This window comes from Varanus komodoensis, unplaced genomic scaffold (genome assembly GCF_004798865.1).
Source record: "Varanus komodoensis strain SLA01 unplaced genomic scaffold, ASM479886v1 scaffold3, whole genome shotgun sequence".
Lineage (NCBI taxonomy): Eukaryota > Metazoa > Chordata > Lepidosauria > Squamata > Varanidae > Varanus > Varanus komodoensis.
Window position 1 is genome coordinate 64261154 of NW_025335761.1, and position 21165 is coordinate 64282318.

A 21165-nucleotide genomic window follows, 5' to 3' on the forward strand; every position below is an offset into this window, starting at 1 on the left:
CAGCTGTGGAGGGAAAGGGGGTGACCACCTGGCGAAGCCCAAGAGGAGGATGCGGTGGTCAAATGGGCAAATGCCACCCTTGGTTGCATAGCCAGAAGCATGGCTTCTAGACCGAGAGAGGTATTGCTGCCACTCTACACGACTCTGGTGCACCCGCAACTGGAGTCTTGTGCTCAGTTCTGGGCCCCTCATTACAGGAAGGATATAGCCAGGTTGGAGTCAGTGCAGCGTAGGGCCACAAGGCTGGTGGCCGGTTTGCAGGGGATGCCGTATGAGGCGAGACTGAGGGAACTGGGTCTCTTCAGCCTGGAGAAGAGGAGACTCGGAGGGGATCTGTTGGCAACATGCAGGTATGTGAGGGGGTGTCACACGGAGGTGGGGAGAGACCTGTTCTCCCCTGCAGAGGAAGGCACGACACGCTCCAACAGAGCAAAGCTCAGGGAACCCAGGTTCCACTTGGATGCCAGGAAGCACTTCCTGCCAGTTGGGACCCCGAGGGTGTGGAATGGGCTTCCACGAGAGGTGGTTGAGGCCCCATCGGTGCGGGTGTTCAAAGATAGGCTGGACATGCACATGGTGGGCATGTCATGAGTGGAGCCAGCTGGAGCTGGGGGTCAGACTAGATGGCCCAGGAGACCCCTTTTGACTCGCTCTGTTTCTATGTTTGGTGCCCACAATAGGCAGAATCTCCTACCATGGTGCCAAAAGGCATGCAAAGGAGTGGGGTGGGGGGACATTCCATGGGTTAGATGAGCGCTTGGCCCCTCCAAGGAAGAGGGCCGCGTGCCCTGCGGAGTCGGCCGCTGTACATTCACTTGCCCTTTGGCGAATTCGTTTGCTGTCCTGTCGCACTGGAGTAAGATGCTCCAGCGGGTTCGCCTTAAGGAGATGGCCGGCAGCTTGTCGGATTGTGCCCAGCAGCAAGCTACATGGCAAGGCGCCGGCAGAGCCCCTGGTTTCAGGACCTGGGACAGCTCCAAAGCGGCAGCGACGTTGCGCCAGCGAGGGGCCACGCACAAGCAAGCCCTTGCAGCTTGGTTCTGTTTTTATTTTATTTCTGATATCTATATCCTGTCTTTTTGCCTGCAAGGAACCCAAAGTGGTTCACCTGCGTGTCCTCCTCAGCTTTGTTTGACCCTCACAACAACCCTGTGAGGTAGGTTAGGCTGGGAGTCAGGGACTGGCCCAAGGTCGCCCAGTGAGCTGCAGGACTGAGTGGGGTCTAGAGCCTGGATCTCCCAAGGCCCAGTCCAGCACTCTCACCACTGCACTGCTCTGGCTCCCGTGAGCTGGTTTTCAAAAGGGGCTTGCAGAAAGAAGCTTCCTGCAGGTGTCCTGGGAAGCCACCTCCATGGATTCTGCAGGGAAACTCGCAGGGAGTGGCAGACGCCAAGTGGAAGCAAGTTCTGCCGCTGGTTTGTGTTTGCAAACTGCTTTCTGTCCTCAGCATTTCCTGGGAGAAAAGTTGCTTCTGTTCTTTGCAGAGGCTTTTGCAAACAGACTGACTTGCACTGCCTCTTGAGACGGACCTCCCTGAGTCTCTGCCAGTTGAATGCCAGCCTGGGACGGAGCTTTTGGCAGACCTGATGCGGCATCGTGGGCCCTCTGCTCTCCTCTGCTCAGCTCAGCCCAGCGCTGGTGTCCTCCGTGTTTCACGAGGACTCTTAGGAACGCCTAAGTGCACCCAAAGGAAGTTGCATGAACATGATGGAAAGGGAACAAAACCAGCCCAACACACGGAAACCCACGCCAGCTCTGCTCACAAATAGAAGACAGCCGTGTTCCAGGAACAGGTGGCAGCAAAGGGAGAGCTTTGGAAACAGGAGGTGAAGTGGAGAGGACAAGCTGGGTGCATCCGAGTGAGCAAGCTGAAAGATAAGTCAAGGGGGGCTTAACCCCTTCAAGCCACTGATGGCACTGAAAAGGTTTTCCGGAGAGAGTGTGCTGTCAACCCCCAACCCCCGCATCATCATTTCTTTCTTTACTTTGAATTTTCCCAATAAGCAGTGTTCTCTGAGCAGATTCTAAACAGTTAAAAGACTAAGATGCCATGCCAACATTTAAGAACATAAAAAACAATGCAACTATGATATAGAACAACAAACAGCACAGAAACGGACAAAAAGCTCTACAAATTTAGAACTGGGTCTCTGAATTGCCTTGGAGGGAAAAGAGGTCTTTGGCTGAGGCTGAAGAGTTAGTGTTACAGTCACCAGGAAGCATCTTTGGGGAAGGGGAATGAACCTCACCCTGCCAACAAAAGTGCGTCTAGTCAAGGCGATGGTTTTCCCAGTTGCAATGCATGGCTGTGAAAGCTGGACCATAAGGAAGGCTGAGTGCTGGAGGATTGGGGCCTTTGAATTGTGGTGCTGGAGGAGACTCCTGCGAGTCCCTTGGACCGCAAGGTGATCAAACCGGTCAGTCCTGGAGGAGATCAACCCCAACTGCTCTTTAGAAGGCCAGATCCTGAAGGTGAAACTCAAATACTTTGGCCACCTAAAGAGAAGGAAGGACCCCCTGGAGAAGAGCCTAATGCTGGGAACAATTGACGGCAAAAGAAGAAGGGGACAGCAGAGGATGAGGTGGCTGGATGGGGTCACTGGGGCAGTTGGTGTGAGCTTTAGTGGACTCCGGGGGATGGTGGAGGACGGGAAGGCCTGGGGGAAAGTTGTCCATGGGGTCACGATGGGTCGGACACGACTTCGCGACTAACAACAACAACAACAACGAACCTATGAGAAGACCCTCCCTCTGGCACTCCACCTGCCTAGGTTCCTTTGCTGATGGGACCCAAGAGGAGGAGCAGGTTCATATGGGAAAAGACACTCCTTTAGTGCCTGGTCCCAAACCATTTAGGGCTTTATAGGGCATTATCAGCACTTCTAATTTGGCTCGGAAATGAAACGGAAACCAGTGCAGCTGACGAAACATTGGTGCCCATCCTATTGGCCAGTCCCAGTTTGGAACTTATCAGCTGTGTTTTAAACTGAAGTTTCAAAAGTGATTATTTGCAGTAACCAAAGAACTGCACCTATATAAAATACCCAAATTCTTCAGAGATTTGATACTTTTAAGGGCCAACCCAGATGACGCAAAATGGATCCGCTTTTCAGTCGTTTAAGGAGGCTTCACCCGGGATGCAGGCACGACCGGCTGCTGCTATGGAGGGTTCTATCGGGTGCAAAGGCTGTCATGGAATTTGGGCTAATCCAGCTAAGTTATGGCCCAGGTGTGGCTCTCGGGAGCAGCTCCTCCTCATGGGCCAGCGCAGCTCTCTCCAGTTTGTGTATCTAAAGCACGTGACTCTTTCCAAGAGTGTGGACGTGGTGGGGACAACGGATGGCGAATTGGCCGACCTATCATCAGCACGAGCTCAAGGAAGCTCGTTTACACGTCCTCTTTCTGTGCTGGTGGCATCGATCCTATATGCAGACGTAACAGTTTTCAGATCATCTCCTTCTCCTGCACTCCGATTTCGCATCTCACATCTGATATAGCAGCAAAATGCGGCAACGTCCTAACTGGGCCAATGATGGCTTGCAATCCTGGCTTGCAGGCAAAGTACCCTGGAGTCAAACCACTGTTTCCTGGGCTTGGATGGAAGGACAAACTGTGGTTTGCTCTGCATCAGGAGCGAAGGAAGAGGTGGCCAGGGGAGGGAGGAGCACACAAAAAGGGTTGATTCGTGACTGTAACTCTGTGGCAAAGGGCTGCGGTTCTGGATCTGATCACTTTGTACAAAACGCTGCCAAACAGCACCCAGCACAAAGGACCAACAATCCTGCTGGGTATAAAGCGGCCTCTCATGCTCCTGGTGTACGGCCAAAGCATGGCTTGGCATCACATCTGAACCCGCACAACCGTGTGTTCTTTCTTCTTTGACGCTGCTTCCCTTTTTGCCATGTGGGGTCTGTAACCCAGAATGGGAGACGGCACAGCCAGTAGCGAGCGTGAGAGTCTTCTAAGCCCCTGAGCCAAATGTTCTGCTAAAAATCTCCTGCCAAACCACCCTTGAGAGGGGAAGCTGCTTCAAGAGACTGAGATTATCTTCAGCTGGAAAAGTCGAGGAGAGTTTCAGGCCTGCCTGCGTGCTCACTCTCGCTCGTTCGCGCTCTCTCTCCCACTCACACTGCATCTTCTGCAGCTGCATTTGGTTTCAGACAAGGAAAAACGGGGGCAGCGGGGGACCTTGGAGAAAAACGACAAGCCACTGAGGACTGAGCGTTCTTTGGCTCACGGCTGGAACTGGGTTTTTTTACTCTGATCCAGAAAACCTTTTAGGACAGCTTACGTTCCTCCATCCGAGCCAGTTGGGGCGGGTACAACGCTGACAGGCAAAAATCCCCCTCTGGCTCAGGCGTTTGCCGAGGGAGTTGCCCGCCTGGCGATGCGCCGAGAAGCGCTCCGAGGAAGTGGTGCTGCGGTGCCTGTAGATGGGCATCCTGGTGCACTGCCCAAGTTTCAGCGGCAGGGAGTGAACCGGGAAGCGCATTTGCTTCTTCGGGAAAGGGCCTGAAAGGCATTCCAGCCGGAGAAACGCATTCTGTTTTTGGGAAGTTTTGGGGGCCACGTTTCAGTGGTGCAGCAAAAAGCGACTGTGCCAACCCCCCCCCCCCCGCCCCCGCCTGCTCTGCTGAAAGAGCTCCGTGTTCGTAACTAAGCCCTGGAGTGGGGAGACAACCAACCTTTAGAATGGGGGAAACGGTGCACCAAAGCCAGGAAACCCCCCAGCAAGGGGTGGCTGGGGGAAACCGGCAGTGCCACAGAAAGGGGCACCATTGTTGGGGGATCACAGAGAGAAGATCTTGGCCCTTCAGCTGCAGGTCCTGCACTTGGGGGGGGCGGGGGTAAGCCCTGGAAATTGGGTGCAGGCACTTTCTGGAGCTGAGCCTCACGCCCAGAAGGTGCCTTGACCGGATCTGGGGGGAGCCCCTCCATTGCCTCTGCACTGCAGCCAAGTCATTCTTTTGGGGGTGGAAGTGCTCTCTGCGCACCATTGCGGGGCTGCCTGCTAGCTTTCCCCAGTCATTTGCATATGGAAATCTGGATAACATCAAGCCACCTAATGACCAGTTCGGCTCTTGTGCCAAGAAGCCCTTGGGCAGCTATCAGAGGGTGTGGGCTGCAGACGGCAGGAACCAAAATCCCCAATTAATGCGCTTGGCTTTGGGTGCCGCAAAACTCGCTGTAGCTTTTGCTTCAGCCTCGGGATTGATTCTACTCCGTTAGCAGAACTGCCTCACCTGGACCCAGACAGGCCCGTGTGGTGCGGTGATCGGTCCTCGGACCCACTTGGCCATGACACTCACCGGGGGACTCTGAGCCTAAACTCTCAGCCTACCTCACAGGACTGTTGTGAGGATCAAATGGAGAGGAAGCACATTTAACCCCAAGGGTCCTGGGCTAGCAAAGGCACCTTCCTTCAGATGTGAGGATACTTGGGAAGAAATGAATGTCGGAGGTAATCTGCAGTTTATTGAATATAATGATGAAATATGACCGCAGAACACAGAAAGCAAATGAAGGCTTGTTTTCACCATCTCAGCATGGCCAACAGGCAGGAGTTATGGGGGTTGTAGTCCAAAACTTCAGGAAGGCATTGGACTTCCTACCAGTGCTCTAAGAATGGGCTCACAATGCAGATACAGCCTGTGTCTCACCAGATCTGGAGCTGGCTGGGCATCTGCCGATCCCTCAGCCCAGGGCGAGAACCACGCGCTACTTCCAGGGAAAGCACCAAGATTCCACAGTCCCAGCAATGCTTTCTGGCAGGTTCCTATTCCCAAGAATAGGAGGGACCCAACGAACTGTAGAGCCTGACCCCGCAGGAATGCCCTCCAGATGCATTTGGATGACATGACCCATCAACCCAGCCAGAAGTGTGTTTGAGGGTGGAACTGAGAAGCATCTAGAAGGCTTCAGGTTGGTGACGGCTATGATTCTTCATATGTGGGCGCACAGACATATAGCTTGAATAAGAGGGAACAAAAACACATGCTTTCTTCACCCCTCAAGAAGGTCTACCCACTCCCTCATTCAGAGAGGAGAGATCCTTTTTAAAAAAGACTTCTGTCAGTATTCGCACTCCTTGGACTTCTCCGGTGGTTTGACCCAGCCAAACTAGCAAAGGTCACCACTGCATCTCTCAAGCTCCCCGAGAGGGTTTGTCGTAACCATTTCCACATTTACTTGCTAGGTGACGGAGAAGTAAACATCCATCAATCATGCGGTTCCACCACCCCAAAACCCACATTTTTCTCCCTACAGCAATGACTAACACTTCCTCACTCTTCCAGTCTTCTCCTGACATTTAGACATCAGATGACAAAGTAGACCAAACTGCCAAGGAGCAACTGTGCAACCTTTTCAAACGCATGTGGAGATTGCGAAGCACAGGGCAGACCAAAAGAAGGACTTCAGTGGCTGCACCTTTGGTTCTTCATTTATTTTTAGCCATTCAGAACATGTTTAGACTATTCGTAACAGTTTTTAAAACCCTCTTCTCAAGAGGATTTGCAAAATAAAAAAAATTGAACGGTAAAATTCCATTGGGCAGTTTTCCAAAAGAACAAGAAAATAAATTGCAAATAAAAATGAAGTATCACTGCCAGATAAAACTGTCCAGTATAAAATATGGAATCTAGGGTGACAGCAGTCAAAAGTAGACTGAAACATCCATGCCTTAAGGCCTTTTTCAAAAGGCGCCACAGAGCCAGGCAAAATTCTTAAAAGGCATTCTGAAAGATGGGGCCACCACAGAAAAGCTCTCTTGGGCCCACAAACCGGACAGATCTTGGGGCACGAGACAGGGCCTTTTCTCCGGTAGCCCCATCCTGACGGACTAGCAAAATTTAATGGGAGCCACCAACATGGCTGGCTTTAAAAGGCAGGGAAGCCTATCAATGGCTGTTAGGCAGCAAGGCCACATTTTGCCTCCAGACTCAGAAGTTTTATGTCTGGCAGCACCAACACCTGGACAGGTGATGCTGCCTTCATGCTGCTGCCCCACTGGTCGATGTCCCACCAAGGCATCAGGTGGGCAAGAACAGGATCCTGAGCAGGCCACTGGCTGCACACGGCTCTTACGCACTTGGTTTGGGGGTCTTGCCATGTGTGGTGGCATCGATGAACAATTTCACCAAGTCAGGACTGAATCATCCAACGGTGGAGGATGCTCAGAAGAGACATCTGGGACCAGCCACCCTCACCTGCAGCTTCATCTCCAGGGTGAGCCTTGATGAGAATTCTGAGGACTTCCAGAGTCCATCTGCCCCATGTCGAGGGATTCACTTAGGACTTGCCCCTCAACCAGAACCTTCCCTAGAAGCAAAAATGGCAAACCTGGGGAGGTCGTCATATTTTGGTCACATCATGAGAAGGCAAGACTCCCTGGAGGACAGTCATGGCAGGGGAAGTTGAAGGCAGATGAAGAAACGGAAGACCAAAGGCGAGAAGAAACGATTCCGTAAAGGAAGGGGCAGCCTTGAGTTGGCAGGATCTGAGCAGGGCTGTGAAAGGCTGGAGGGTTTTCGTTCGAAGGGCTGCCGCAAGTTGGAGATGTCCAGACGGCACGTGACGACCACCGTGTCACCCGCGCGCCCATGAGCACCCACACAGCACCGTGCTTCCCATTTCAGAGAAAAATAATCTCAGCATCTTGTCCAAATCTTACTTCTTTAAAATGGTATGCTATTGAATTGCCAGGATGTCAAAGGTTTCCTGTGAGTTGATGCCGTTTCCAGCAGAGTCCAAAAACCTCGTAAATTATGTGTGTGTTTTTCTGCACAAGCCATTGTTTATGTTGGCGGCGGGAGCAAAGAGCCGTGAAGCTTAGCTGGGGCATCAAACGCAGCCAAGCTGCTAACGGCTCTACCAAGGCCTTCTGGACCTGGCTGGACCCATTCCTTGGTCCTTCCAGCTGATAGCGCATCAAGAGCCCTGCAGTGGCCTTTTAAGGGCAACCCAGTCCGGTTGCCACTTTTTAAGGCAAAGTGCTACTTTTCCCCAGCCATCCTCAATTTGGTACCCTCAGATGTGTGGGACCGCACCTCCCATCCATCTCGGCCAAGACAACTGGAAGGGATCAGGCAGCGGACAGTCCTCTAATTTAATCTCCACCTTGGAGGAAAGTTGATGGCACCACAGCTTAGTTTTGGGCACCACGTTGCAGGCAAAAACCTTCAATCTCTAGTCCTTAAGACAGGGCTTGAAAGTCCCTGTGAACTTTGAAGGCTCGGCAATCAGTGTTGGCAATGACCTGGTTCACACGATCACCATGGGGTGTAACGAGCCATGTTGGCTTGCTTGGCTCATGCCAGGCACCCTTTGGCTAAACATCCGACCAGGCATGGCTTGTGGTGCTCGCAAAGGCCAGCGCGCACGGCTTGTTGGAGAAAACAACCCACGGATTTGCACAACCCGGGCAGCAGGAAACCCACTGGCACCACAGAAAAAGGGCACCCGCAGAGATTCAGCACAGCAGGGCAGCGCCCACTAGGAAATTACGCCCTGTTGCATCACGGAACTTGGGCCAGTACTAGGCAGGTTCCAAGGCTGGGTTTGGGCAATACCGCTTCCCACACTCAAGGGCTGGGTATGGGTTGCCCTGGAACCACGGGGGTGGTTGAATTGTGGGTTATCATGCTGCCTGAACCCATCATGAGCAACCCACAATTCACAAACCATGGTTTCTTCCTGGGTTGTTTGTGGTTCACATGCCAGGGCACGTTAACAGAGCTAGCTTCAAGCAGCATAACAGCCCACGTTCCAGCAACGACCCGACCCGATCCTTACTTAACCTTTGGGTGTGGGTTATAGTGCTGTCTGAACCCGTGCAAAGTCCCAGATTCTGCTAGTGCTGGAGGATGCCAGAGCTTAGCAGAACTGGTTCTCATTTGCCCAGACGTTTCAATCCCCAGGCAGGCACAGGATTGAGGGTTTCCTCGGAAGAATAGAAAGGGGTAGGAGGTCTCTCACAAGAGGTGGCTACACACTTCCTTGATCATCTTCCATCATGAGGACTAGAATAACGGCATATAATTAATTATACTCTCTCTTAGCAGAGGCACTGTCCCAGAGGGTCTTAGGAATGTTTTCATGAAAGCATTCCAGATGGTCTTGAAAAACGAGCTTTAAATGGTTTTAAGCGACTGTTGGCTTTAGGTGCTTCTGTTTCCTAGATAAGGGATGCCTCTGGTCTTCATCCCATTATCCTCACAATAGCAATCTCATTGCTACTTAACATGGGATCAAAACATCTAGCTAAACTAATTAGAAACGTGGTCTATGCTTAGCCACAGACCTAAATTTTCCCCCGTCTTTGGGCTGTTATAATCTCAGCTTTTGGAAGGATTGCACACATGAATACAAATTAATTTGAACAATTCAGACCACAAGAGAGAAAGGAGGAATATCCATCAGCCCCTGAGCCTTACAACTGAAGATGCAACTACAGCAAACCTGTCCATGCCTTTATTGATATCTTGATTGAAGCTCGGAGAAGTTGATAAAAACCCTTAAATGTGATCCTCACATTAATCAAATTCCTTGCAAAATGTTGGAAACAGGCAAACTCTGAAACCTTTATCCCTTCATTGCTCCAACTCATGATTCTTCCAGGAAAGGACTTTGCGAGGATTTTGTAATATTACCTCTTTTTGGCAGTCGGAAAAAAACTAGGGCCCTCCCTGGCTTTTGCAGAGCCTTTTAGGATACAGTCCAGTACCTAGAAAGATAAAATCCCTACAGCTTCCTACATGCCATATGTAGGATTGTTTTCTTCTAAACAGGCAGATTTGTACCCCTTTTGATTTTACTTCTGGTTGCCGATTCTACCCAGTTGGGTCCAGATTTATTCAACCGGTGCTCGCTGAAAGCACGACCCAGTGAAGCGTCACTGGCACTGCTCCGGCTAGGATTAAATCAGGATCCGGCCCATTTCGTAGCTGGGCTTCTATCTTTTTTCCACTTTACTTGCAAAGTGCTCTCCAAACTGAGGTTGTGGGCAATACAGAAGTAGCCCAAATAAAAGCGCAGGATTCGTTCGAGAGAACCATCATGTGGCCAAGAGCTGCGAAAGGCAAGGGACTCCACATAATTACTGGCAACTGGCTTTTGCTTCTCAGCAGTTCTGGGAATACAAGAGGTCGTATATGTGTGAGTCAAGCAAGCTCGGCTGTCCAACATCAAAGACTCAGTGAAAACTTCCCCCTTTGACGTTTTGGTAATGGGCTACTTCTGGTGATATCCCATGTGTGTGGATTCCTGTAGTTTGATGCAAGCAGCTGCCAAATTCTTGTGGTTTCCAATACAATTTCCTGGAGATACGAATTTTCTTAATGCAAAATTCTTTCTAATTAAATACAACTTCACCATTGATTATCATAATGAGAAAAACAGAACTTCGTGCCCATAGGCTGGTGATCTTATCCCACTTATCTGAAAGTAAGCCAGGCTGGAATTGATGGGACTGGCTTCTGAGTAAATTTGTGTAGGATTGTGCAGTTCATCTCCTTCTTTTTAGGAAATACAATCCCTCAATTTACAAACAGAATAATTGCACCTTTTTGTGGAAGTAGCTGGAACTTAATTGAAGAATTCTTTATCTTTCTCTTCTGAAAATGCATGAACAAAACTGGACCACCTGGCAGTTTGGTTGTTGTTTAAGTCCACTGCTTCTGAAAAATGTCTGTTTGCATTTTCCAACCCCAAAGCTGCCTGTGACCTGGTTCACACAACATACCAATTCCTGGGTTGTTTGGTGGGCTCATGTAGCAGAGTGGGGAGGGGCTCTGGGGAGGGATGTGGGCTGAGGTCACGGTCAAGGGAAAAGGGGAAGGGGCACTCCTCAAGGCTGCGTCTGGGGTCTTTCTGTGCATGAGGGCTGCTGGATCCATCTCTGCATGGCACCCATGGACATCTGGCTTGCTGTAGCTTGTGTCATGCGAACCCGAACAGCAGAGGTTGTCTGAGGGTTAGATAAACCTCAAATAACCCTAAGATAAGCCATGGGTTATTGGAAAGTTGACTACCTCCCAATCTAAACAGCCCTGAAGCCTGGGTTTGCCTGACACAACAAGCCATGGCAAGCCCTGACGGCAAAAATGGCGCCATGGCTCTCCAGCACAGGGGAATCGGGGGTCAATTAAGCCCCAGGGGGCTGTCTGACCACCCAGGCCAGGTCCCTGCCTGTTTCACTCCTTCCTCGTCTTTCCCACTTGGAGAAGGATGAGCAAAGCTGGCTCGAGAGGCAACCGGCTCCCCAAAGAGCCGCTGAGGTTACTTTTCTCCTCCCTCACCTTTCCCAGCATCACCCAGTTCCCTGGGACGGCCCCTGGGACCCCCACCCCCCAGCACTAGTGGGACAAAGCTCACCAGGCCGCAAATAACTGAACTTACCAGTGGGATGGATCCCTCCATGGGGAACCTCCTGACCGGACGGGAACACGGGATCCTCCTCCAGCTTGCGCAGGACAAGGACAAATCACACACAAGTTCAAGGACGTCTGTTATGGCTCACTTTGCAAGGCCGCTGCCAAGAGAACCCTCTCCTCGTGCTTTCCGCATTTCGGTCTCTCTACGGGAACAGCGCAGCACTTCAGGGATCTGGTGAAGTGGACAACAGCCAGGGAACATTTATGAAATGGCCGTTTTTCTTCTCTTTCCAAGTGCCGTTTGCGCTGCAGCTTTCTAATGCAGCTCGCACGCAGGGTTAGCCAAATGCATACGGCCCCCGGGGAAAGAAAGCCGGCCTTCTCTCCCAGGGTGCGTCTTGCTTCCGCCTCTCCTTCAGTGGATGTTACTTCAAAGCAACCGATGCAAAGAGACGTGTATTGCAACTGGGTCAACGTTCACAGAAAATTTTGCTACATGATTGTTGTAACATGTATCAGGGCACGGAGACCACATTTCACGTTGTGCTTCCTTCCTGCTGATTATGTGGGGTCGCCCACGCTTCTTTTCCTGCGCTATATGCAGGTGAGAATATAACACCTGTGAGCTGACATGCGGCCGCGCGGTGTTTTCCGTCCACACTGCCAGGGCCTCCATTCTTGGCACTGAGAAAACGTCAGTCTCCAAGTCCTCTGAACAGGGGCTCTGCTTGCCCTGAGCCTTCCCAAAGGGCAGGAAGTCCCAGTGGTTGGAGGGGGGCATGGCCTTTCCAGACTTAGCCTGTCTAAACGCCTCCCCTTGCAGCCCAAGCTCTTAATCTCTGCTTTTTCCTCTGAGCTCCCAGCTCTCCTGAGGACACAAAAGTATGGTCTTGCCTGTCACCAAGGAAGCCAAGTCGGCACTTCCTTAGAATCTATTTAATTCTATTTCTATGCCGCCCCATAACCCAAAGGTTCTCTGGGCAACTTACAATACTAGAACATAAAAATATACATTTTATTTATTTATTTATTTATTTATTAAAACATTTCTATGCCGCCCCATTCGCCGAAGCCTCGGGGCGGCTCACAACATAAAGTGTAAAGTCTATGTCCTTTTTTTGAGTCTCTTTAGCACAGTCTCAGGAAGAAAATGTTTGGGTTGCTGAAATCTATCCAACCAATGCAAAAATGCACACAAAAGAAATCCTTTGTTGAACTTGTGTTGCACGAACCTGTTGCTTGCCTAGGCAAAAGAGAAATGTGCTTTCTGCTGGACAATGAGAACTGTTTTACACAATTTCTTATTACAGAGATGATACTCTCCCACATAGATACAAAATGCACCAACCCACTGTTAACACAAACTAACATTTAGATGAACATATGAGTGCTTACGTTCACGGAAAGAAGTTTTGAGAACTTGCCAGTTTAGCTGCCCACATCCTGGGGCTGGCAAAGGGGCTCAGTCCCCAAACATACATGCAATAAAACGACGACTGATCATATAAAAGGTAAAACCATAAAATAAAGCACCTCGAATAAAATATACTCGCACATACCAGTAAACACAACCAATGAATTGACCAAAACTAAATCAGCAACAGTCCTTTCTGGCCACAGCTTTCTTTGCAGGGAGAGGTGGATTCAGCCAGGCCTGTGGAAGCGTCGCCCAGCTCCCTGCAGTGGCAAAAGCAGGCATGTTCATGTCCCTCTTGGAGAGTTCCCAGAAGCTGACCACTGTCGGAAGCAGGACGCTAGGCCCAGGGCCATCTTAACAGCATGATGGGCCCCGGGCAAAGCAGTGTACTGGGGCCCCTAAGACAACTACAACTACTGTTAATTTTGGAAGTTTTCCCATTTTCCGAGGGTTAACATACACAGATGAGCATGGGGCCCACGGGCAAGTGCCCATCAGGCCCACGCGTCGAGACGGCCCTGCCTGGGCCAGGCAGGCCCTGCATTGGCCCAATGCCCAAAGCGCTTCCAAGTTTTTTTAGGGACGCTTCTAAGACACCCTCGCCTGATCGCAGGGCTCTGGGAAGGGCTTCATTTCTGGAAAGTCACTGCCGCTCAGTTCTACGTGGGTGCGAGAGGGATTCCGCACATGCTCAGAGACACTTGCACAAGCCGTAGAAGAGAGGGGCCCGGGCCAGGGCCACAGACTGGGTGAGGCAGAGCAGGCCCGGCTGAGGCAGGAGGGCCGAGACGGAAGGCCCCAGCACAGCGCAGGCCAGGTCCGGCCCCGCCGCGGGGAGTGGCCTGCAGGAAGAGGTCTGCCTGCCCCGGCCCCCCGGCCGGCGTCTCCCTCGCGGAGGGGAGGTGCTGCCCGCGCCGAGCCACCTGCCCGGGGCGCCCGCGCTTGGGGTCCGCGGGCGGAGGGGGAGCTCGCCCCTCGCGCGGCTTCCCAGGCGGCTGCCCCCTCCCTGCCGCCCCGGAGGGCTCCGCTCGGCCGGCGCCCGCCCCACGTCGCCGGGCTGGTGAGCTCGCCCCCGCCGCCTCCGGGAAGGCGCCGGGCCCGCCCTCGCTCCCTGCCCCAGGCGGGTGGACGGCGCGCCTCCGAGCACACGCGGCGCGCCCCTCGCCGGCTCGCCGCCCCGCAGCCGCTCCGGCCCCCGGCCCGCGGCACCCAGACGCACCGACCGGAGAGCGGGAAGCGCCTGTCCGGCAGCCGAGCCCCCGGCGCGCCCTTCCCCGCCGGCGCCCCGCCCTTCCCCGCGAGGCTCGGCCCTTCTCCGCCCGTGGGAACGCGGCCGCCTCGTGCCCCCCCGGCGGACGGCGCCCACGAGGGTGCGCGCCACCCCACCGCCCGCTCGCCCCACCCTCGGAGGTGCGTCCTCGCGCGCGCGCCCCGTCCGACCGGGAGGGCTGCCGGCCCGGCGGGGTCCGGCGCGCCCGCCCTTTCCTTCCTTCCTTCCTTCGGCAGCGCAGCCGCCCCTTCACGGGCAGGTCTCCGCCGGTCCCCCCTCGCGAGGCCCCGCCGGCGGAGGCGCACGGCCGGCCCGTCGCCCTCGGCTCTCCATGGACGGCGGCGCGTACCGGTGCCGCGGCAGCCGGAGCCTCGAGGGCGGCCAGTCGGCGCTGCCCAGCTCGCTGCTCTTCGCGGCGGGGCTGCTGGGCAACGCGCTGGCGCTCGGGCTCCTCTGGCAGCACCACCTGCGCGCCCGGCTGCAGCGCGCCGGCGGGCGGCCCCGCGCCTCCGCCTTCTACCTGCTGGTGAGCGCCCTGACGGCCACCGACCTGCTGGGCAAGTGCCTGCTGAGCCCCATCGTGCTGGCCGCGTACGCGCGCAACCGCAGCCTTAGCGCGCTCTGGCCGGCGCCCGCCGTCGAGGGCGCGGGAGAGCCGGGCCCCGGCGCGCTGTGCCAGACCTTCGCCTTCCTCATGGCCTTCTTCGGGCTGGCGCCCACCGCGCTGCTGCTGGCCATGGCCCTGGAGTGCTGGCTCTCGCTGGGCCACCCGTACTTCTACGAGCGCTACACCAGCCGCCGCCTGGGCGCGCTGCTGACCGGCGCCGGCGCCGCGCTGTGCGCCCTCTTCTGCGCGCTGCCGCTGCTGGGCTTCGGCGCCACTGAGCAGTATTGCCCGGGCACGTGGTGCTTCATCCGCATGGCCGGCGGCGCCGGGCGACCCTACTCGCTGCTCTACGCCAGCCTGCTGGGCGCGCTGGTGCTGGCCGTGGGCCTCTGCAACCTGGGCAGCATGAGGAGCCTCTACCGCATGGCGCGCCGGCAGCCTCCGCGCAGGGGCCGCCCGGCGGCCGGAGGGCCGAGCGCCGCCGCGCCGCCCGGGGCGCGGCGGACGGAGGAGCTGGCCCAGCTCGTGCTGCTGGCGCTCATGACCGTCCTCTTCACCGTCTGCTCGCTGCCCGTGATCGTAAGTACCCGCTGGGGGAGGGGGGGCGAGGGGGGGAGACCGTTCGCTGCCGGGCGCCCCGCGCGTCGGCCCGTGTTTCCCTTCGGGAGGCGCGCTCTGTGCGCCCTGGGGCACAGGCGCGCCCTCCGGTCCGCTTTAAAAGGGGGTTGGAGGAGTCCATGAAGGAGAAGGCTGTGAATGCACCTAGTCCTGATGGCTCTAGCCTGCCTGCAGGATCGGAGGCTGTGTGCCCCTGTACACCAGCTGCTGGGGAACATGGGTGGGACAGGAGGGTGCTGCAGCACTCCTTCCCGCTTGTGGGTTCCACATAAGCATCTGACTGGCTGATCCTGGACTCCTTGGCAGCTCCTTGGCCTGCCTGGCAAGGCCTTTTATTGCCAGCCGCTCCCTGGCCGCCTCACCCAGCAGTGTGGGGTCTCTGTGGGTACAGAGAAAAGAGGCCGGCCCAGGGCAAAGCACGGTTCCCTTCCAGTGCCTCCAGTCACAGCTGGGCACGTCCTCAGTCTAACACCCGGACGAGGCACTGCTGTGGGGCGAGATGCTGGAGCTGGAGGGGCCGAGGGGCTCCCTCGGGATCCGGCGCCTCCGTGTGCTCAGCACCGCACAGGGGCTAGAGATGCGCAGCGCAGTGCACCTGAGTGGCCCTTGCGCGAGGCTAGCGGAAGGCATTTTGCTGCTGGAGGGGGAAGGGCCGTGCACCCGTCCCCACCCAGTCAGGGTGAGTTCGGCCCCAAGGCAAGCCAGTTTAGGTAGGCATTCAAGGCAGACAATCCCACACACACTTTGATAACAACTACAACTGGCACACTTTCGCGATGTCCCCCGTAAGCTGCCGGACGCTGCTGCCATCTCACTGCCTAGCCTACCCTGCATAGCTCAACATTTTCCCCCAGACCATCATCTGCTTTTCATGAACCTCTAATAATAACTTGCCTGTGTTTTTTGCCTTCCACTGAAATCCTAACACTGTCAAGTTTAACAGAAAACAGGAGGACTAAGGCAAGAGACTATATAGAAACAATAAAAAAAGATAATAGTTTTAAAAGCTGGCAGGCCTTGGAGATCTTGGCCAGCTGTTCCGCAGAGGCAGAATTCTGAATGAGGATGACTTCAGACATGGAACATTTATTTTTATCTCTTTCTTCCTCTGCTATCCTTTCGCAGAAGTGACATGTGCTTCCACTCTGGTAACAGTTTGGCTTCTGTTCCACTCATAAGGTCTAGGAGGAATTTGTTAGCCAGATGTGCTTGATACATTTTGTTTAAAATTTCGTTATCTGGCAAGCATGCTCGGGATTTGCAGCTTTACAACCTTCCCCATAGCCTATGCTCTTGGATTTTATAGGTTTTAGTAAAACAGGGTGTGTAATATTTTAGGTATTTAAATAGCCATTCTCCTAATAAGGGAAAATAACATCCTATTCAATGTAGCTTTCCCTTTGCAAAGCATTGGTAGTTAGAATCATTTACAAAATGATTCCTGGAATTTAGGAATCCCATTGTTTTAATGAAACTGAATTTTGAATTTGTGCAAACCTTTGGGCTCCAGTTGTGCATGCGACCTGAGTAATTTTCCACTTCTGGTTTCCCCCCACCCACCCTAACACATTGTGATCTTTAGCATCAGCAGTGTCTAAGCTTGAAGGAAAGTTTTCTTGATCATCGAAACTAACCTTTTTCTCCCCAGTGGGGACAGAGCAGCTTCCCCTCAAATTGTGGAATGACTGTAGTGTCATCGTGGGCTGTCTGCCTGAACTGAGATAACCCGAGAAATAGCATGGGTCTGGATTGCCCAAAGAAAAGTTTGCGGTTTGCTGCAGTTTCCTTTCTTAAGCTACAAACCTTTGTAAATGTCAGTACCTTCTTAGAAGCGCTGAGCCGTGTGTGTCGTATTTTCCCAGGGCTATCAAAGCCAACGGCTGTTTATAAGTTCAATCATTCAGTCTCTATCAACCAGTGGATGGGAAGTGGGTGTATTTAAGGGCTTGCTTTGGTTACTCACACAAACACAAACCGAAACAATTGTGGGAGTGTTTTGCATTCCTAGGTAACAACAGCCTTCTCTTTAGAGAGGAGCGGCAAAAATTCTGAAGACTTTACTCCTTCTGGGGCATGGTAGATATTTTCACATTCCTGGGAGACAGACCTTGGAGTTCAGGTACTCCTGTTGGATGCGGCTACTCCAGTGTCTTGTTTCCAGTAGCTACTTCCAAGATTCCCTGGAAAGCCACGGTGCAGGTTGGACAAGCCCCATGTGGTGTAGCTTTCTCCCACAAACTCACAGCCAGCAGCCAGTTCGTGTTACACAAGAGGGGGAAAATGCCTTTTTCTGTGTTCTCCATAGTCTCTAACCGTTTCAGGCTCAGCCTCCAGTCTGGGACCTTCCAGATGTTCTGGACTGCATTTCTGCGGATGTGTCGGCCGAAATGTAGCTGCCGTTCCTAAGCCCAAAAGACCCACATGCCTTTGTTTTCGCCCTGCGGAGGCTGCTGTCCTCTCTTGCTCATTTTATCAGTCCTGCCGATTCAGGCGTGTGTCTGCAAACTGCTTGCACCATACGCGGCAGCTGCAGAAAACATCTGTGCTGTTGCTCAAAGTTCAAAGCTCCATCCTTTGCTGCCCTGGTCATGGAGGCATGTGAAGCAGGAGGGTCCAGAGAGGTGAGGAATGGGGCGGTGGGAATGCCCCTGGATCTGGAACGCGACTGCCACGGTTTGAAAGATCCCTTTAAGCAGGAACACTGCCTGCACTGAAGCAGATGTTGGGTACATGCCGGGAGCTCCAGGCGCTGCCTGGGAGCATCTGTTCAGGACCAAGGCTCTTCTTAAGGGGCAGGTGGCTCAGGGGCTGCGCATGAGCCCTTTCTGTGGTCTTGTGGCTGCTGCCGTGGCGGCAGGAGCAAAATGCACCATGCTGTGCAAGGGAACGAGGCGCTTGGGAGCGCACATCTGGGGTGCAGGCAGCTCCACGTCCCCGGAAGAGGCCTGTGCTTCGTGGAGCTGCACGTTTTCCTGCCGTCGCGGCAGCTGCTCCAACAGCGAGGGGGGGTGGCGTGCAGCCGGCATGGCCTCCTCCAGCAGAGGCGCCAAGCTTGCTCACCTGTGCTCTTGTGCGGCACGGGTCATTGAGTTTGGTGAGCCCCCCGTTGCTGATGGGGGCAGCCGATGCCGAGACACGCCAGCTTCCCGAAGGCCACTAAGCTGCTGGGCTTGCAGGCGTGGGCGGCCCTTTGCTTGCACCTGCTCCAAGAGACTTGGGCGCTCGCGGCAGCAGGCGGGTGGCGGGAGGCAGCCCCAGAACCCTGGCAGGGCCAGCAGCGGCCCCTGCCTTCCCACCCGCCTCCTCCTTCACTGCGGGGAAATGTGCCGGGCTTTGCCTGCCCTGCCACACAAGGATCTGCGTGGAGGGGAAGGACAGCGGCTGCGGCCTGGGAGAGCACGTGCGTGCCCCGGGGGAGCCGCGAGGAGCGTGCCCTGGCCGCCATCCAGGAGCCCCGGCTACCGTACCTGGCCGGGCTCCTCTCCCGGAACACACGCAGAAGAGCAGTGCAGCCCTGGCTCTGCGGTCGGCGGACAGGCGGGGGGCCTCCTGGCATCTCTCCAAAGACTGCACGGAAGCGCCAGTTGGGTCGGAAAAGGGAGACCGAAATAGGTGAGGCAGATGCAGGGAGGAGGCAGGAGGTGGCACAGGGAGGGCCAGGATCCTGCCCAGGGCACAGCAGCCCGGCCTTCCCCAGCCTGGCGCCCTCCGGATGTATGGGACTGCAACTCCCATTATCCCCAGCCAGCACAACCTGTGGCCGCGAGGCTTTGTTAACACCTTCACCAGAGCATCCAGGATGGGGGAAGGTCCTCTGAGGAGCAGGGGACGGTGTTCTGCGAGTTTCGCAGGGGAAGGGGAGGTGCATGAGCCGGGCTCGGACACCTGCAAGCACGCCCTGCTTCCCGTCCACCGCCCGCTGCCCCAGCACAGAGCGGCTCGGCATCGCTGGTGCCTTTGGATCCTCTTCTGCCGGGCACGGCAGGAAAGTGTGGGGCCCAGGCCTGGGGTGGGGACGAGGGGGAAGTCGTTTCAGAACTGGGGGAGGAGATGAGGGGGAGTCCTTCGGCCCCATCTGGAGACGGCAGGGACCCTGTAAGAAGAGCCCGGCGTTCCCGCCGCCCAGCCCCCAAGCCGCACAGGTGGGCTCAGGATCTGTTCCGAGGGGAGGTTGGGGCGAAGATTCAGCTCTTGACATGGGCAGCGCTGCTCCCGTGCCTGCAGAGGATGCTGCTTTGATTGCTGCGGGATCCTGACCTAAGGAGGAAGGACCATGCCTCTCGGCGGCTTTGGTCTTCGACTGCTGGAAAAGGAGAGCTGGGCTGCCCACCGTCTGGGCTGCGAGGGGCAGGCTGCTTCTGGGCTGTGTCTGAGTGGGAAGGTGCGAATTGGTGTCCTGCACTGAGGCAGGGATGGACTTGGTGGCCTCCTCGGCCCCTTCTGACCCTGTGCTTCCACCGATGCAAGCAGCGAGCCTGCCGGGGTTATCCTAGGGGAGAGAGAAAACATGGCTATCTTTGGCCGGAGCAGATGGCTTACAAAAACTCCGCCTCAGCCCCAGCGAGCCACCTCGACTTTCCAGCCGAGCCAGAGGCCACGACAGTCGGGACCCCGAGGGTGTGGAATGGGCTTCCCCGGGAGGTGGTTGAGGCCCCACTGGCGAGGGCGTTCAAGGATAGGCTGGACGTGCACATGGTGGGCATGTCGTGAGCGGAGCCGGCTGGTGCCGGGGGTCAGACTAGATGGTCCAGGAGACCCCTTCTGACTTGCTCTGTTTCTATGTTTCAGTGACCTCATGAAAATTAACTAACACATAGAAAATAAGCTCATTATGCACCTGGGAAAGTTGGAGGGAATAACTGGTATTGGAGCAGGTGTTGAGCAGACAGAGAGAAAAGATTGTATCCTCCCAGTACCGTGGCAAATGAGGGAGAGGAAGTGGGAAGAAGACAGGGAAAGGGCATAATTATGGGATGTGAACAAGTGCTCGGGGAGTGGGAAAGGGGAAGGAAACCCTCCGACTCCCTTTATAGCAATAAAGTTCCAAACAGAGCGCTGCTGCCTGGTGTGTTTGCTCTTCCAAGGGAAGGGAAGGAGTGTTACTAACAACAAGCATGTCATGAGTGGAGCTGGCTGGAGCTGGGGGTCAGACTAGATGGCCCGGGAGGCCCCTTCTGACTCGCTCTGTTTCTGTGAGACTGAGCACACGGCCCTCTGCTGCTTGAGCTGGACTCTTGGACGCATTGTTGCAATGTTGTTGGATCCTGCTGGAGCATTTGTCCTCCATGGGAAGCCCCCCAACGGGGCTGGCAGTCCTGCTGAGCTGGACTTGCCCACGGACAGCTGAGGATCAATATTGGTTCAGAAGATGGGGAAGCAGGAGCGAGGGAGGGGCAGCCAGTTCCCAGAGGATTTTCAGCAGCCTGCCTTGGTCAACAGGGCATTCCTAGAAGGGTCTACTCAGAAGCAAGCCCCAGGGACTTCAGTAGGAGGAATTTTCAAGTAAATTTATATAGGAGCTTGCCTTTCCAAGCCTGAGTTGAAACTGCTGGGCTGCAGAATATGTTTCCAAGAGGGGTGGGGGGGCCTCTTCTGAGCTGACCCCACACATGTGGCTTACCCTCACTGCCCAAACTCAGAGCTTTAGAAGGCTTGCAGGAGAAAGCGCTTCCTTCCGGGGCAGACGGCCCTGGGCCTGCCTCCCTCTCGCCTCAGGCTGGGGTGCCGGTGTCCTTTCAGCCCAAGGGCCAGCTTCTGCCTGTGTTCTGATGGGCAACACGGAGCCAGGAGGGCTTTTGCCAGGTGCCCTTCCGAGCTGGGGAATCGTCTGTGCACCTATTATTATTATTATTATTATTATTATTATTATTATTATTATTAT

General features: G+C 54.7%; 1 protein-coding gene across 1 annotated transcript in view; it reads left to right on the plus strand.

The window, feature by feature from the left end:
• The first annotated feature begins 7125 nt into the window (after window positions 1-7125).
• Window positions 7126-21165, plus strand: part of LOC123026532 (prostaglandin D2 receptor-like) — a 20315-nt gene continuing 6275 nt past the window's right edge. The window contains exons 1-3 of the mRNA XM_044436269.1: window positions 7126-7227; window positions 13910-14159; window positions 14296-15245. Of these exons, the coding sequence (XP_044292204.1) occupies window positions 7126-7227; window positions 13910-14159; window positions 14296-15245 (1302 nt within the window). The remainder of the gene's footprint in view (window positions 7228-13909; window positions 14160-14295; window positions 15246-21165) is intronic.